The 16,963-nt window shown below is 54.4% G+C and overlaps 4 protein-coding genes across 4 annotated transcripts; all 4 read right to left on the bottom strand.

The window, feature by feature from the left end:
• Window positions 1-414: 414 nt before the first annotated feature.
• Window positions 415-1,481, bottom strand: CCMA1212_010858 (Chitin synthase export chaperone; the record flags this gene model as incomplete). The annotated part of the gene is made up of 2 exons (XM_073707885.1): window positions 415-606; window positions 669-1,481. 2 exons carry the CDS (start codon window positions 1,479-1,481, stop codon window positions 415-417), a joined length of 1,005 nt encoding a protein of 334 aa, XP_073553617.1.
• Window positions 1,482-3,830: 2,349 nt separating this feature from the next.
• CCMA1212_010857 (uncharacterized protein) lies at window positions 3,831-6,146 on the bottom strand (the record flags this gene model as incomplete). Its single annotated transcript, XM_073707884.1, has 3 exons — window positions 3,831-5,281; window positions 5,367-5,652; window positions 5,757-6,146. The coding sequence occupies 3 exons, from the start codon at window positions 6,144-6,146 to the stop codon at window positions 3,831-3,833; spliced, it is 2,127 nt and encodes a 708-aa protein (XP_073553620.1).
• Window positions 6,147-6,167: 21 nt separating this feature from the next.
• Window positions 6,168-6,353, bottom strand: CCMA1212_010856 (uncharacterized protein; the record flags this gene model as incomplete). Its single annotated transcript, XM_073707883.1, has 1 exon — window positions 6,168-6,353. One exon carries the CDS (start codon window positions 6,351-6,353, stop codon window positions 6,168-6,170), a length of 186 nt encoding a protein of 61 aa, XP_073553619.1.
• A 523-nt stretch (window positions 6,354-6,876) lies between these two features.
• On the bottom strand, window positions 6,877-7,293 carry CCMA1212_010855 (uncharacterized protein; the record flags this gene model as incomplete). The annotated part of the gene is made up of 1 exon (XM_073707882.1): window positions 6,877-7,293. The coding sequence occupies one exon, from the start codon at window positions 7,291-7,293 to the stop codon at window positions 6,877-6,879; it is 417 nt and encodes a 138-aa protein (XP_073553608.1).
• Between the last annotated feature and the right edge of the window lie 9,670 nt (window positions 7,294-16,963).

Here is a 16,963-nt window from a genome sequence, read left to right as displayed (position 1 = left end):
TATATATATATATATATATATATAGCATCATTGATATATATAGTTCCTAGACAAAGATGTATACCGACCGCATCTCTCCCCCTCTTATTAAAGTAACACTGATTCGCAGACGGCCCATCAACAGGCCGTCAGGAATCACTCCCGTCAAACGCCATGCCAATGCCCAAGAAAAACGAACAGAAAGTAAAGTAAAAAAGGAAGAGGAAGAAGAAGAGAAGAAAAAAGGACCATGAAAGCGTACATATCCAAGCCGTACTGCGGTGGGCAAGAGAGAAAAACAGTCAAAGTGCCTTTCTAACCTGGATATTCCACCAGCTCCGTTCTTTATAAAGAAACGCATAACCCACTGCTGGGAAAATAGAAACGTTCAATTCCAAGCAAACCCGCCATCGTTAAAAAAAAAAAAAACACAGCTTAATGCCGGGAAGAGTAGCGGTTCGTCGTGGGCGAGTAGGGCATGTCGTAGCCACTCGACTGCGCATAAGGATCGTCCGCGTACATTGTGCCGCGACGCTCGTCTTCGCCCAGAAGCTCCTTGACTTCCCAGTTGTTCATGCGAGTGCCCACGGAGAATTCGAGATCCTCCTTGGTGATGGAGTCCCAGTACTAAAGAGAAATATTCGTCAGTATCAAAATACAAGACAGGAGACTCTCTCAAGCAGGCATACCTTGTAAACCATCATGACGGCCAGCAGATTGCACACCGTCGCGAAAAACAGACCGTCCAGGTAGTGGCTCACGGCGACGCAAATCTGAGCGCTAAAGGCATACAAAATGACCTGCCCGGCCACAAAAAAGAAGATGCCAAAGGCAATGTCGCCCAGCGGCCAGCGGTCCTGCAGCGTCCGGACGACCAGCAGGATCTGCATGCCAACGTAGACAAACAGCTCAATGGCGTTGAGCAGATACAGCACGACAAACAGGCCGACCTGGTTCGTCGGGCTCAATCCCGCCCACGACTTGAACGTCGCCAGCGACACCAAGAAGGAAATGGCAAACGCCACGAGCGAGCAGAGCCACAGCATCCACACGGACAGTGGCGTGCCGTCCTCGTACAGCTGGAAGCCCACGAAGCCATTCACCAGCAGACACGTCACGACGGCGCTCGTCAGGCCGTTCTGCACGGCCGAGAAGTAGGGAAAGGGCCCGCTGCCGGGGGGGACGACGCCGGCGTCGACGACGAGCGAGATGAAGGTGAGCAGCATGTAGAGGTAGAAAAAGGTGAGGATCTCCTTGCGGCCGACGGCGGTGAACTTGCTGCGGACGTGCAGGATCATGATGACGGTCATGACGAGGGCGCCGATGTGGGCGAAGGAGGCGGCGCCCTCAAAGATGATTGTGTTGGCCACCTCGATGTTGCGCGCGTAGCAGCTGGGCTCGATGCCGACGCGGCCCGACGAGGAGAGGACGGGGCCGATGGAGGCGCACAGCGGGAGCGGCGTGTGCTCGCAGATGGACGTGAAGTCGCCAAAGCCCGACATGGCGGCGGTTGGGTGCTTGTTGAGCTGTTGGCGGTGGTTTTGTATCGAATCGAGGGTATCGTGTCGTGTCGTGTCGTGTCGTGGCGTGTCGTGTCGTCGTCGCGGAGTCGCAAGAAACGAACGTCGTCGGTGCGCAGCAGTGAGCGAATCAACAGTCGCCTCGTATCATCCGTCTCTCCTGCTCTACCTCGATGCGCGACCAAGTCTCGATGCGACAGCGCTGCGTGGATCAAGCAAACAGGATGCCACCTTCTTCTTCTTCTTCTTCTTCTCCTCCTAGCGAAAACGAGTGTCGTGTAATAGCGATTGACTGCGACAAAGAAAAACAAAGCAAAAACAAATCGCAAAGCTTTGAATCGACGTCCCACAGAGTCGCAAGACGCTGTCGCTTCCGTCGGGTGAGGAGGACGTTGCCGGTGGATACGAGGCTTGTCGAGGCGAGTTTGCGCGAGAGAGTGAGGAGAGGCGCAAGAGGAGGGAAACGGAGAAAATTGGTTGGGTTGGTTGGCTGTACAGTGCACTGTAGCGTGAGACCCACTGGGGACGGAGAGAGAACTCGAAGGAATATGAGAGCATTGTCATTGTGCATGTTCTTTTGTGACTCCTTTGTCTCTTGATATCGTTGGGGTTCCAGGCACGATTCAAAGGCTCGCTGGTGAAATTACCAGACACGGTAGACAATCAGTTAGGTAGTGTTTATCATAAGTTGCAAGTAGATGGTCCATCAGACGCATGTCTGGACATGCAGGCTGTCGATGTTTTGCATCCCTCTCCCCAGTCCCGTTCTGTGAAGTCGTCCGCACGGTGGAGACGGCTCGCGCTGACCACTCACATCACCAAGGTGACGAACCATTGTTTACCGTGTCTGACATTCAACTCGTCACATCAATCCGGCTTACTTACCTTGACAATAATTCACAGAGCTTCTCGGTACAGCTGCATTATGAATCAAAGAATTCAATGCAGATAAATAGCTTCTCGAGATGGGACATATCCTGCAAGGCAGCTCGTCGCGACAGAGCGAGTTATGACGTGGCTCACTCGCCTTCATAGACAACTTCATACCCTAGAATAACATCACAAATACAGTCTGAACTCGCATCCGATTACCATCTCTCCCCTTTTGTGCTCTGCCTCTTTCATGTAAAGAGCAATGGACTGAAACAGCAATTCGAGTCCTACCGCACCCCCATTGTCCGATAACCATGGCCTCACTTTTGACTGTTTACCTTGAAAAAGGCATCGAAACAACAAAACAAAGATTTCACAATCACCAGTAAATCCTCACTTCTTCTCCACGTCATTCACAACATGATCATGTACACAATATGAAACACCATAGATACTCGGCGGCAACCACCGCCGTCTCATTCTCATTAATCGTTCGCTCATCTAATGCAGCGCCCTCAACTCCTCGTCCATGCGATCGAAAAGTGACAAAAAGACAAAAGCGCCCCGTGCGCATCTATGAATCAATCCTTCACCGCCATGCTGCTCTGCTCGAGAAAAGAAGCGAAAATGGAAATCATAAAAACCAGGCAAACATCATAATGCCCCATCCCTTCTTTCCCCAAAGCCTTAGCGTAGTAGTAGGTATCTTGAACAAAAACAGAGAATATGAAACAAAAAAACAAAGGCATGGGAAGAAAGGGGACAAGGCCTGAGATGGCCTGTGTGCATCAGCCGCCGCCGAACCAGATGGCGTTCCGTTCCGTTCCAGCCGTTCTCGGGCCAACCGCCACCTCATGTGTTCCCCTTCCTCCCGTCTTGCCTGTGCCCATGCCGCGCTCCTTCGGGCGGATTAAACGAATAGCTCGGTTGAAAAAACATCAAGGGACAAGAAATGGAAATGGACGACGTAAAGGCGAAACCACAAATGAAAACAGTCCCAGATGGACGTTTCTGGAGGAATATATCAGACGTTTCCCTCAACCCTCCTTTCGACCAGAAACCGTGGCTTCGTTTGCTGAACGGCTTCGTCAAAGCGCAAAGCCGTCCGAATCCCAAACCCTATGCCGGCTCCCCTACCCAAACGCCCCAAGCGATGCAAATCCATATGCTGCGTCCTGACGACGAGCAATAGTTGAGAAAAGAAGAGCAGAAAACAAGAAGCAATGCCAACCCTTGTCGAGAGGGAAAAGGGAAAAGAGACTAGTGTTACATATGCAGACAGCCCCAAAGGGGTGGAAAAGAAAGAGAGAGAGAGAGAGAGAAAAATAATACAAGGATGCTGAGACACGCTGCAGAGCAGCATGTCTTGGTTCGTCCTGCTCACAGGGCAAGAGTCGTCGTGCAGACGTGCCGACCATCCACTGGCCAGCGGCCGCAAAGGGAGCATTGCCACCACCCCTAGGGTGCATACGATCCTTGCGCTGCCTGGTGCGGGAGGGACTGCTGGCCCTGGTTGTACACTATGAACTCGGGCACCACTCCCGTGCGCAGGTCGTTCCGCCGGCCCAGAGGCTGGTAATGCATGTGCGTGGGCGGCACCGGCACGGCCAGGTGATACTGATCCAGCGAGGCCGACGGCGGCGGGTAGAGCAGCCTGTTGACGTGGCGGACGGGCTTGTAGGGGCTCGCCCGCTGCTGCAGGTAGACGCTGGGCGAGTGCGAGATGGGCGTCAGGGCCATGGGCGTGTGCACCCCCGACGCGGCTCCAAACGGCGTCTCTGCCATGGGCGACGACGTGTAGCCCGAGGCGAGGCCGGCCAGGCCGTGCTGGCGCTTGCTGGGCGTGGCATACGACATGGGCGGCGGGCCCTGGGGAGCCGGCGCTCTGGCGAATCCGTTTGCGACGACGGGAGCAGGTCGTTGCACCGTGGCAGCAGGGGCGTAGTATTCGTCCTGGACTCTGGGCAGCTCCGGGGCCGTCGTCGTCGACGGGTAGTAGTCCGCGGAGACGCTCGTCCGCTGGGGCATCGTCGTCTTGAAGGGTTGGTACACCGTCGACATGGCACGCATGCCGGCCTGCAGGGGTGGCAGAGAGGCGACGTTCTGGTTGGTGTAGGCAGCGGGCTGCGGGATATCGGCCGAGGTCGCCGGATTGGCGTACGTGGCAGTGGAAAGCGAGAGATCGCTCGACGGGGCCGCCTGGTGGGTGTACGGAGTCGGAATGTAACCGTTTGCCGTGGCCTTCAGGTTGAGGGTCGGCGACGGGGGCGCGTATCCAGCCGTGAGGGGCGAAGGCCCCCTGGATGCCGTTGCCGTCGGGAAGACAGCCGGCTGCGAGGTGACAATGGACAGGTGCGGGACGCCGTACCTGGGCGCGGCGGCGCAGCTGTTGGACCAAGGGTTCTCGTGGACCTGAGCTGGATGCAGACGCATAACTCGCTTAGATGGGTTATTGACGCCCTCCATGGGCTCCCCATCGGGGCTGCGCTTCCGAGAGTTGCGCAGAGCCATCGACGGCTTGACGGCCAGGGGCGAGACGGGGTTGGCGTGGTACGTGACCCAGTCTTGCGCGTGCTTCGAGAGAGGCGGCGAGTACGTCGGTGCGGTGGCGGGACTGAATGCCGCGTCGCCGGTCGGCAGCATCGTAGTGGGCGAGACGACGGGCGAGTGGAAGCCCCTGGAGGACGGAGAGGTGGCGGCCAGCGGTGATGCCGGGGCTCGAGAGGCCTGCGTGTAGTAGTCGTGGAAGCAGGCCAGCTTGGTCAACCAGTCCTCCCACTCTTCCTTGGAGGCAAGGAGGTTGTAGCGCATGTTGCTAAGAAACTCTACTTCCATGACGTGGATCTCGCCCACTGCGAAGCACGACACCTCGGCCCACGTCTTGTTGGTGTAGGTGTTGTCATCGAGGACTGTGCCGGCACTAGGTTAGCATTGTTTGTCCGTTTTGTTTGCGCCTGCTGAGATCTCGTGGGGGTGTTTGAAGCAGCGGCTCACATTTATTGCCGAGCATGAGGGCCACCGTGAGCAATCGATACTCACTGCCCTCGCGCCCCTTGATCTGCGGTGTCGACAGCTTCAGTCTGTAGATGAAGAGCAGCGCCAGCAGGATCACGTTCTGTGTAACCTGGGTGGTCGAGAGCACATTGTAGACCCATTTGCGGAACTGCTCGCTCGGCTTGGAGAGGTTCGCCAGCTGCGTCGTGACCGTGTCCGGCCGTGATCGGAAAGTCTCTGCCTTCTTGAGGCGGTCGATGGGTTCAAACCAAAAAAGGCACGTCATCTGGTGCGAAGAATAGAGTTAGCTACTTGGGACGGGGGGTCAAAAGACAAGGGAGCTCAAAAATGGCGTAGCAGGGCCTTAGAAAGCTGCTGGCTTCGACGAACCTGGGCTGCAAAGTCTGCCAGGCTGCCGCCGTCGGAACTGATGCATCGCGGAATCTGGAGACTGTGGTAGATCAACGTCTCAGGGCTCTTTCGCGACGATGCAGCGTCCTGGGCGGATACAGCCGAGGCAGGCGTCTCCGACTTGGTCGACCGATCCGAGACTGCGCCGTGAAGCTGCGTGAGAGCGTCGTTGCGCGCCTGCGAGGCGGGCACCTGGGCGGGCTGGCTCTGCTGGAAGGGATATCGAGCGTACAGCGCAGCGGCGTTCCTGGCGTCGCTGGCACCGACGGCAGCCGAAGCTGCTGCTCTGGGGAGCGCAATTGACGGGGCATATGGTCGCAGGGCAGGGTTGTCGTAAGCGGCCAGCGCCTGCTGGTATGCGGTGCTCATCGCGTCGGCCGGGAGGCGCTCTCAGGCCGCGCAGATGGAGATGCTGGCGAGCTTGGCGATGGTGGTGATGGTGGTGGTGGTGGTGGTGATGCTGGCGAGGGCGACGGTCGGCGTCGTGGGCGGCTGTCGAGCGTCGAGGGAGAGTGCCGAAGGAAACTTGGGAAGCTGGAGAAGATGCAACGTCGCCGGCACAGCCTTAACAGACATGAGGGCTCCTGTGACGAGGTGAAGTCAGACCGGACGGCGTCGAAGGCGTTGCCGCAGTGAACAAGGGCGGCTGGGGACCAGTTTGAATGCGAGGTCACGCAAAAGTGAAGGAGAATGAAAAGGTGAGAAAAATGAGAGAAGAGCAGGAAGAAGAAAAAGAACGTCAAAGGAAAAAGTCCCTCACTGCTTGCGTGCAGACGAAGGAGTGAGGGAATGAGGGACGAGGTGAGGCCAAGCTGAGGAACAAGCACATTCAAGAGTTAAAGTTGCAACTCGATCGAGAGGTGAGGCGTCGAGGTGGGCGTGCGAGTGGGTACGCGATATTGGCTGCAGGCGTGGCCGGCGGGGAGGTACAGGTACAAGCGCGGCGGGCCAGAGGCCAACAAGCGCAGCGACGGGGACGAAGTACCGTCAACCTCAAAGCGGCACTAACCAGGACGGAGCACTGTGTATGGGGTACTTTATCCCAATGCTGGCGATTCATCAATGGAAAGCAACCGGGACGCAACAGACCCCGGATTTGTTACTTCTGGGTGGCCCAATGCATCTCTGGGGGGGCGCCGCTAGCGGTGGCTTCTGCCATTTTGTCTCGTTTTTTTTTTTTTTTGGCAGCGTCCGTTAGCATGAGCAAAGGCACCGAGTCACTGGCACTAGACGAGGCCGGACCAGGCAAGGAACGCTTGCTGACATGCATCCCTAGCATCCCTAGCAGCCAGCGCGGAGCAATGGTCGGGAGGAGGGAAGAGGGCATAAAAGAGGGAGGGCGTGGCACTGTCGCGAGGAGGGCGGCACAACTTGGAAGCCCGGCCAGATGAGCCCAGCTGCTGCCATGAGAAGAAGAGGGGGGAGGGGGAGGGTTGTGCTGCTTTGCTCGATTTGCTTTGCTTGCTTGCTTGCTTGCGTCCCGGTTATTCCAGGAGAGGTACTTTCTTTTCGTCATACCTCTGCCCGTATAATGGAAGAGGAGAGAAGAGGAGAGGAGAGGAGAGAAGAGAGCTGAACAAGAGGCGTCGTCGCTGTCGTGGGTAAGGTTTGGCAGGTACTTTGGCGGGCTGGGCGGTCGATACGGCATCGTCGTCCATCTTCGCGTTCGTCGGCATCGTGTGTCGACTTGGACGGAGCACGGCGTCGGTCGGGGAGAATCTTGCGGCTAGCCGGGATGGATCTGAAGCATGGCGCATAGCGGGAGGGAATACTTTGCACGAAGCAGGTATTACTCGTACGAAGGGCACAACAAAGGGCACAAGCGGGAACGGGGTCGCTTCGGTGGGAGGATCAAATGGAACAGAGCCGGGCCTGGGCTGCTTGTGGTGGCTGGCGGCAGAAAGAAGGACAGACAATCCATGAAGTGTGGATGATGATGGAGCGAGGAGGAGGTATGGAGCACCTGTTGGGGGTGGTCAGGTTCACTAGAAGAGGTTCAGTTGGTACCTCTAGCGGCCAGGTAGCGACACAGTACGGCGCACGGTGAGGGCTGTACCCGGCGGGCATTGGCTGCAGCTGGCACGCACGCAGGTACCGCAAGGTACCACTTCTCATCCTGGTAGGGGACAACGAGCGCGACCAAAAGCACTCAACGCGTCACCGAGCGCATCCATGTCACGTCTTGTTCTGTACTCTCTTGTCTGACGAGATGCTCTCAGGAAGTACTACATACCAGGATATCCACGAGGCACCGCCCAAGATACGTCGGTGCCTGTTCGTTCGTCTACTTTTTTTTTTCTCTGATGTACCATGTCTTGCCTGTATCCGAGCCCGAGTCTGAGTTCTGCTCCTCACACATGGCCGGCGGTCTTGGTCTTGCACGAGTGGCGCTGCGGGCACGACGCATGAGACACGCACGAGTACGGGGGAAGACGACGGGAGAGAGAGAGAGGATACGAAGGCGTACACAGTACGAACGAACGAAGGGGCCTGATCTGGTGTCTTTGGCCAAGCCCCCCCTGCGCTGAGCATTGAAAAAAGCGGCTGGAGTCGTTGCATCCCTGGACGATGGACAGTCCTGAGTATCTCCATACCTGCAACAGTCTCTCAGCGGCGTGTGCCTCCTGTGCCTCGTCTGCGGGGTTCCCTGTTTTAGTGGCAGCCCAGCAAACTCCAACTTGCCGCTGGCACCGATTGGCATTCAGAGTAGCAGGGCGTTAACGACGGATTTTTTCTGCACTTTTGCACGGAGTATCTGTACATTAATCAGAGAAATCAAATCCGGTCATGGACGGACTGCCAACTTCACGTTCATCTTGTGCTCCATCAGGTCCGTTCTTGGTAGCGCTGAGAACAGCAGCAGACCAGGCACGAGGGTCACGCCGACGGTGGGCAGCAACTCGAACGGAACAGCCCCTGCAGCAGAGAGACCAGCTTGACCAGGTACGAGGACATACAGACACACTGGACTGCTGCCAAAGAATTCCAGGGAATCACGCAGTCAACCAGTCAAATCCGATCAAATTCAACTTGCACCCCCTTCCTCCTCCTCTTCTCCTCAATCATGTTCGGCGCTGGAGCCACATCCCTGCCGAGCCCAGCTGACAGACACGGCGCCTGGGCCCGGAACACCCGCTCCAACAGTTCGTAAGTCCATCATTCTTGTTTGTCTGTTTGGTCCTGTATTAATCTATTTTCGTTCGGCCTCAAAGGGGTCAAGATTGGTGACCGAGGCGTCAACTAGATCTCGATAGTACCCGCATTTTCTTTCTTTTATTCGGCCTGCACTGGCTCTGTCTCGCCATCCTACTGTGTTTGTGCCATATCTCTCAACAACTGCACCTCTCTCAATGCGATGCCCTCACTTTTTAGCGGCACCCGTTTGACCCCCCCTGCAACAGCCCACCCGCCGCGCTCGGTATCCAGAACCTGCACTAAACCGCCAGGGAACAAAAAGAAGGGCTCAACCATGGATCCGATACGGGACGCTGCGCTGGATGCTGCGAGAACTATCCAGTAGTACCAACTCCGTGGTAGCAGCTAATATGGAGGAGCATCAAAGCGAGGCGACGACATGTATTACCAGTAATGGTGCGGACCGCAAAAGAGGCGACCCTGGCACACCGACTGTGCTTTTATTGATTGACGCATGAGGTACATGTATTACAAGCCTCTGTCCCTGCTCAGTAACGAGATTTATTAGAGACCTCTGCCAGTCGCCGACCGTCATGCTGCGCCCCTAAAATAGACGTGACGGCGTTTACGGATATGCAACCCGGCAGAAAGAAAAGAAAACAAAAAATAAAAAAAAATAAAAAAAGACAGATATGTAGGTTAAAAAAAAAAAAAAGAAGACATCGTCACATCCAATGTAAAACTGCAATGGCGGCGTCGCCGGGCTCCTCTGCCTCACAAGCCATTCATTCAATCCATTCCACATATCCGCCCGAGTTAGTCTGCGGTTCGTACTCGTACAGTATGAGATCTCCTCACTCTAGCGGAGGGCCTCTTACACGTACATGGATACCGCATCTTACTCGTTGGACGATGGACCCGAATGTCCGTCTTGATTCAGCTCCGTGCAAGCACGAATATATAAGCCAAGTACCTACTAGTCAGTCCCTTGAAGAAGTACTGCGTACCCTACCTTATTAGAAGAGAAGGCAACGACTTCTACATGCGCCATGTGCAAGGCCGGAGCCACTCCCAAGACTCCCACGGCTTGGGCTTCATCCACGAGGTTCTGCCCGGTCCCTACGGAGGCACATTCGTTCAGCATGGACTCAAAGCAGGCAAAACAACTCCACCCGGCATGCCCATGCCCCCATACTGTACATCGTACCCATGCCATGCTATGCTATTCCATGCCCTCCGCTGCCCCATGGACTCAAGGAGTTGTTAGCCAAGCGCCAGAGCAGAGCTCTTGATGGAAACGATCCCCCCGATCCGCGTCAGCCAGCCCCTGCGTTTGGAGGAGCGGATACATACCAAAGCATAGCGCCAGGGCTTGTCGATGATGACTACGACATGGGCACCACATGAATTGCTCTTGCATGCAATGCAGGCTGTATTATATTGCAGGCTCCTTGCGGATACGGACTTGTTCCGTACGGGATTTTGGCGGCTACTAGATCTGGAATGAGCCGGTGCTTCGCCATTTTCGCCTTGCCACAAATTCCTCTGATTTCTGAAGGCAAAGCTATTCGTTTCGCTGCCCTCAAAGGTAAAGTGCTCGCATTGCAAAGCCGGTGCTAGTCCAACGCTGTTCCGGAAACGGATGGCGTCCTTTGCTCCAACCGTCAAAGTACAGGGGGGTATTGAAAAGCGCAATCTTAGGACATTGGCGAGACACACCAAGAGGGAAAAAGAAATCATCAAAGACGTTGGGAACCCATATCACGGCAGCGTGCAGGGCAAAGCCCAGGGATAACATGTTACAGAATGCTCGACTCTGTTTATGCTATCCCATCCCGCTGGTGTTGATTTTGTCTCTTTTTATCTTTATATAAAACAAGAGCAGGCGGATTTTTCGCTCACGCCTGTACCCACCCCTTCACTGTATTTCAATCCTCCGTTTTTCCTTTTTTTTTCTGCTTTTTCCTGATCCTCTCCCCACGCCCCTCTCTTCCAATACACCCCTTGACCTCTGAGAAAGCGGGAAAGAAGCTGAAAGGGTCGCGTACCGTCTTTTTCAGTGGATCTGATTGGAGGGAGGGGGGCGAGGACTTGCGCAGTTTGGCTGTCAAGGATGGCATGCAGAAGACGGGGGGGATTTGACTTGTGAAATAACATGGCCGTGGCTGGCTTGTGCCCTCTTGGTGGATCTTGGGGCGGTGGTGATGTGACACTTACACGCCACGGGTACGAACGAAGTACAGGCAAGAAAACTGAAGGAAAATCGTCTTGAATCATAGCATCAACACGTTCTCGTCGGTAGCCCAACGCAAAAGTGGAAATCACGGATGCTTTTTACCCCTTGCCACGCAACATCCTAGACTAGATGCTTGCGTCACCGATGTCGATACCATTCGTATCCGCCAAACAAACAACAGGTTCAACTTCTTTTTCATCAATGTATACGGAGAACATTGCCTCCCCTCGGTGCTTTATTGCTGTGCCTGGGATCCATCTGATCCATCATCCAAGCGGTCGTTTGGACCAGTCCAGCAAGCCTGGACCCCAGCCCAAGGGCATGCACCTGTCTGAATGCGAACAAAGCCCAATACGCTAACAAGGCAGTTGTTGTACTGTAATTGCGGGTTGAGGGATGGTATGTATCTGCTAGCCGTGGTATTATTGGCACAAGCACGGTGTAGTAGTTGATAGAACAAACTTGATATACATTTTCCTCGCACTATTGGTTTCGTTAACATTGAGAGGTGGCCGCAGAGCATGTGTGCTTCCAGGCCGTCCGTTACTCCGTGCTCCGAATTCCATCCAAGAATACAAGACAACGGCGATACGATAACTGTCGTGTAAATCGACTGCAGTACATGGATCAGGCCCACCTAGGTTCGGCTGTTCCATCTCCAACAAGCAAGGGAAAGACCAGAAATCGAGATGAAATACTCCGACGAGCACGGAATAAAAAACAAAAATCCTGCTTTGTGCTCATCCGCAGACGGCACTTTTCGAGTGATACATCTCCGTCACCTCCATCCACACGAGCCCGTAAAGCGCAGGAGAAAGATGCGCTTGAGGTGGGCTACGTCAAAAGACTGCCCTGTCTGTTAAAAGGGCCCCTTGCCCTTGTCGGAAGCCATCCAATCCCGCCCTTGTTGATTCGTGAGAACACAGTCGTTGTCTGGAGCAGTACCTGTAGAAATTTAACGCTCACACCCTCCGTAGCGACAACTGTTGGTATGGACGATCACGACTGAATGCGACAAAGTACCTGTATGCATGGCGTGTTGTAGCAAAGAAAGAGGAGCGAAAAGAACCATTTTGCTTAAAGGTAGTGGCGCGGCGAATCAGACGGCGCCCTACATGTGGAAGAGATCGGAGGGGTTGCAGAAGGGAGAAGATGCCTAGATGAGGTAGTCAATTCGTAGTAGCATCGCAGAGACTTCATCCGTGTTAGAGAGACATGATGCAGAAAAGTCATCGACCCTTGTTCGTACAAAAGGGCTGCTGCTATTGGACCGAACAGTGCAAACGTGAAGCTTGCCCGCATTCGATGCATCAGGCAGCACAGCAGGGTGCTCGTACCGACAAGTCGAAGAAGGAAGGGCATGAGTTGGTGTGAGCTCTCTTTTCATCAGGTATTCGTCTGCTGCGTACAGGTGGCAAAAGACTGAGAGAGTCGATCAACCAGCGCAAGTACGTACTGTACTGCAAGTATTTCACAGCAAGATTGCATGCAACTCCAAGATGCGCAAGCGTGGGGGCAGGAAGCAGGGGATGATGAAAAGGGTTAGGAACATGAAGAAAGGCGTCCAGGTCATATCGACCAACGGCCGCTGGCTGCAAAGTGTACGGTGGGAAGCTGTACAATGTATGTGCGTTTTGTGGGAAAGCCATCAGGTGGCACGGATGCAGGAGACGCCTTCGGCTGAGCACCAAATTCTCGTTTCGTCTGTCGTTGTTGACTTGTAATTTTTGAAAGACGATGCCTGCAAAGTGTAGCGTGCATGCCTTTGGCCTTTGGGGCACATGCACTCATAGTACTCCCGCACCGGTATATGTAAGTAGGCTGAGGCTGTTGTAAGACTCGAAGCAGCTCTAGCTCATCAAGAACGCATTTGTCTGAGCATACGAAGTATTACATGCAAGTCGTACTGATGAGCAGCAACGGCCTCTTTCATACAAACCGACGCAGCTCCCCTTTGAAGTCCTAGCAGGGGCCGCTTATTGGCTGCCAGGCCCTTGATCCAGGGCATGGCATGCTCCCCCCAAAACCGCCCTTGGTAGGCAACCAGGGTGTATCTAAATGTAGTCTGGAGCTGGATGTCTTTCCATCATCATGAAAATGTCATTTCGTCTCGCGGCGCATTTGCGATGAAGGGCGCTTCGTTCCTTGTGCTTAATCACGAACCAGTAGTGTGTGCCGATGGCAACACATGTACGGTTTGCACGGTAGAGTGTCTCGACTCCCCCCTGACTCACTCTCCAGGATCTGAAGGTAATCTCGCTGATTACCGACAACTAGCCGTCCTCTGACGAGATATTGCCGTGGCAAGAGTAGGAAGACAAAGAGGGTAGCGTGTTTCGTGTGCAAATGAAAATGGAACACGGACTGCCATGTCTCGGCCCGTTGGGAGACGAGAGCAGAACTGTGCTTGGAAGAGCAAATACGCAAAGCACAAAGGTTGCCCGGCACGACTGCTGGTACTTGTATCTCCGGCAATGGGCTAAGGCAATAAACCGTGCCCACGATGCTGCCGACTCTGTTCGAAGCGAGGAATGGAGGCCAATACCAGGGCGCCATGTCTCGTAATTCAACGCCCAGAGCGCTCCGTATCAGGTGCGGGATTGCATCGCGGCCAACCAACAGCCACCGGGTTCTGTACTTGTACTTGGTAGCCCTGTCCAGAACGCCTCCTCGTCCGGGCATGGGCAACACGGTCGGGAGTCGGGTAGAGTGGCATCTAGAGTTGTACGGACTGCAGAGGTCATGCCGCTGATTCCGGGCGCCAGGTTCACCAACAGCGCCCAAGCCCAGCAGAAGCGGATGGTGTCAAGTCTCTCCATGATGGGGATTGTTGCCGAGTACCGAATACCGAAGGCAATGGGTTTCTTATGACTTGGACGATAATCATCACGCCGGCCCCCAAGTGTCCTCGACTTGTCGATGGCTCATATTAGGCGATCAAAATACCCTGCATGCGCCTGATCAGAACGTTGAATGTTGTCAAAGTCGGTAACATAATAGAAGCTGGTCACTGATGCCCTGTTCCAGTCATCAAGCTATTTCCCGATCAGCCACGTCTCGAGGGGGCCAATGGGACCAATCACAGGCTCGCCAGACATCGAAGGGGGGGACAGCACCTCGAAGACGGCGACTGTGATGTGGGTGTGCGAGACAAAGACCCAAAGGTCGAAAAGAGGCAGAAGCTCAACGTCAGCCATTTCGGCTCACTTGCGGAATCGGGAACCTTTTCGTGCCAGTGCCCTCCGAGGCAAGAAAGAGGCCGTGAGCCGTGGCTGGCTGCTGAATGATGCATGATGAGAACAGACACTGCAGTGATTGCCATCATCATAGCGTACTTGTACTGTACTTCGTACGTCGGCGCGATGGGCGACAGGTAGGTACCTGGAGACGCGCCTCACTGCTTCGTAAAGGTGCGGTCACAGTGTGACGCCGAGCCCCCAGCCTCAGCCCGTCGTGTGCCTGTTTTTGCAGGTTAATTAGCCATGCTAGCTTCGAGGCATCAGCCGTAGAGGCACACTAGATCGACCTGGCCACAGCCAACAGAGACAAGCCGTTTCGTCAGGAGCAACGAGAAGGGAACGATGATGGCCTAGGCGAGAGCGTCTGGTTTCTCTCCCCCTCTGGTCAGCACTTCGCCCTTGTGCGACGACTCGTGCCGGAACCACTGCCATGCTATGCTTATGACGAGGGACGATGCTTGGCTCATCTGATGGAGTGGCTCCGATTGCGTGAATCGTTTCGGTGGCGGCGTGCGTCCCATGTCTCATCATGGGCATCCACCAAGGCAGAGGGAAAAGACTGGCACAAGGACGAGATTCGGCAAAGGCAAGGAAGCGGGGGAGGAGAGAAGGAGGTTTTCGTGGCTCGGCGGCAGCCACCCAACTCCAGCCAGCCATTCTTTTACCGAGCGATGGTTGTCCAGGTGGCCAGGGCATCGAATCACAGGCGCAAGGAAACAGAGACCGTCCCACTCATGGTGCTCCATACCTCTGCAATGTGTAATGTACGAAGCATGTAAAGAGAGGAAGCAAGCCAGGCAGTCCGTCAATCAATCAAAACGACGAGGCAAAAGGGACACCAGGCCGAGCACTGTGTGGAGAGCGCGTGCGGACACAGCAGGGTCCGAGTTTGCGTGCATTGTTCTTTTGCTGGAATCCGACGGCGAAGGACAAACGAACGCTTGCGGTGCATCTGCTCGCATCCACGACGGCGTCAGAAAGCGGAGTGGAGTTGGGCCACGAATTTCGTCGTCAGTCAGTCCAAGTCCAGAGCCAGGCTGTTGGACCACCTCGCACACAGGCAGAGTGAGGCGCTAAGGATAGCCTCTGTTTGCCTTTTGCCTTGGCGCAAGACGCGGAGGCCGAACCAATATTTGCCCAGGTCGCATCCGGATCAACTCATCAGATCCATGTCAAGCACGAGAACATACGACACGACACGACGCGGCCCAACCGAACCAAGCCAGCAGTCGGATGGATCCCGACGCCCCTGATGATGGCGAGGATGACGGCTAGAACTCGCCCGCCTGAAAAGAGGCTGCATGTCGAAGTGATGAACCTCGTGATGGCAGGACAGACAGAAGCCGAGGCTCGCCGGATTGTACATTCGAGTACTACCACGAAGTGGCGGGGTCCATCAGTCGCCCATCAATCTTGTAGTAAGCTCTCTATCGTCGGAGCATGTTGCCGTCTTTCGGTCTTCCACCTCCTCCAGAGGCGTCTCCCACTCCCCACGATGAAAGTATTTCTCCCTCCTCGGCATCTTTGGGCTCGCTGGCAGCGATTGAATGAAGCCCAGACACGCCTGGATCAAGTAACATCAAGCGTCGGGCTTCTCGGCTGTGACCTCGATGGTCCCTCCTGGCTCGCTTGTAATGGTTGAATGCCCGCTAGAGACCCTTAGCATCTTGCATTCGGCGTTCCACAATCACGGGACGACTGAGTAATAGCACTGCCGCCTCTGTACGGAGTAGTATGTAGATGGTCGAGAGTGATGCTCCGTGCGGCGTCCGAGAGGACAGTCAGGCTCCGTTCCTGTACTTGCTGCACTCCGTCGCAGTGCGTCCGTACTCACATTAGCTGCTGCGACCCTTGTACAAGTACGGATAGCACCCTGCACCGCAATGTCCTGCACGATGGCACCGGTCCACCCCGAAAACTAGCTGTTCGTGTGATTGGATTGTCGTCGGCGCTCTTGTTGGTGTTGTGAGAAGGTCAAGCCAAAGATATTCGCCATCCATCCTTGCCTTGCCTTATCTTATCACAAAGGTGGCCCAAGCAATCAAGACAGCAACAGCGACTCTGAACTTGCACCAAGTGAAGCAGGTACAGCTGTTTGTGCGTGCTGCACGGCTAAAACGCAGGTATTCTGTTATCAGACTGGATTCACCAGGCATCAAGGCACCAAGGCACCGATGCCCCTCTGATAACAATCTCGCTGCAGCAGCACCTCTTCACCCATACATGCACCACTTAGGTTGTGATTCAACTCGCCTACTTTTCTAGTCAGTCGCCTACTTTTAATACATCTGACTAGTAAAATTTACAGGTTACAGTATCTTATATCCCTTTAACCCTAGTAATAGGGCTAGACTATATCTAGATCTTATTAACTTACTGCCTTTAAACTAAATTTAACTTTATTTAATGCATTTCTTATAGCCTAGTTAATAAATACTGTATTTTATATAATAATACTATTATAATATATATTATTATAAGCTAAATATTAGCTATTATATTATTATAAGTTAGCTTATTATCTAGCCTAGTTAGGTGGTTAAATAATTATACCCTTTACTTCTTATTACTGCTTT

The sequence above is a fragment of the Trichoderma ghanense genome, assembly GCF_004382785.1.
Source record: "Trichoderma ghanense strain CCMA-1212 chromosome Unknown scaffold_34, whole genome shotgun sequence".
In the NCBI taxonomy this organism is placed as follows: Eukaryota; Fungi; Ascomycota; class Sordariomycetes; order Hypocreales; family Hypocreaceae; genus Trichoderma; species Trichoderma ghanense.
This window is presented reverse-complemented; position numbering and strand designations above follow the sequence as displayed.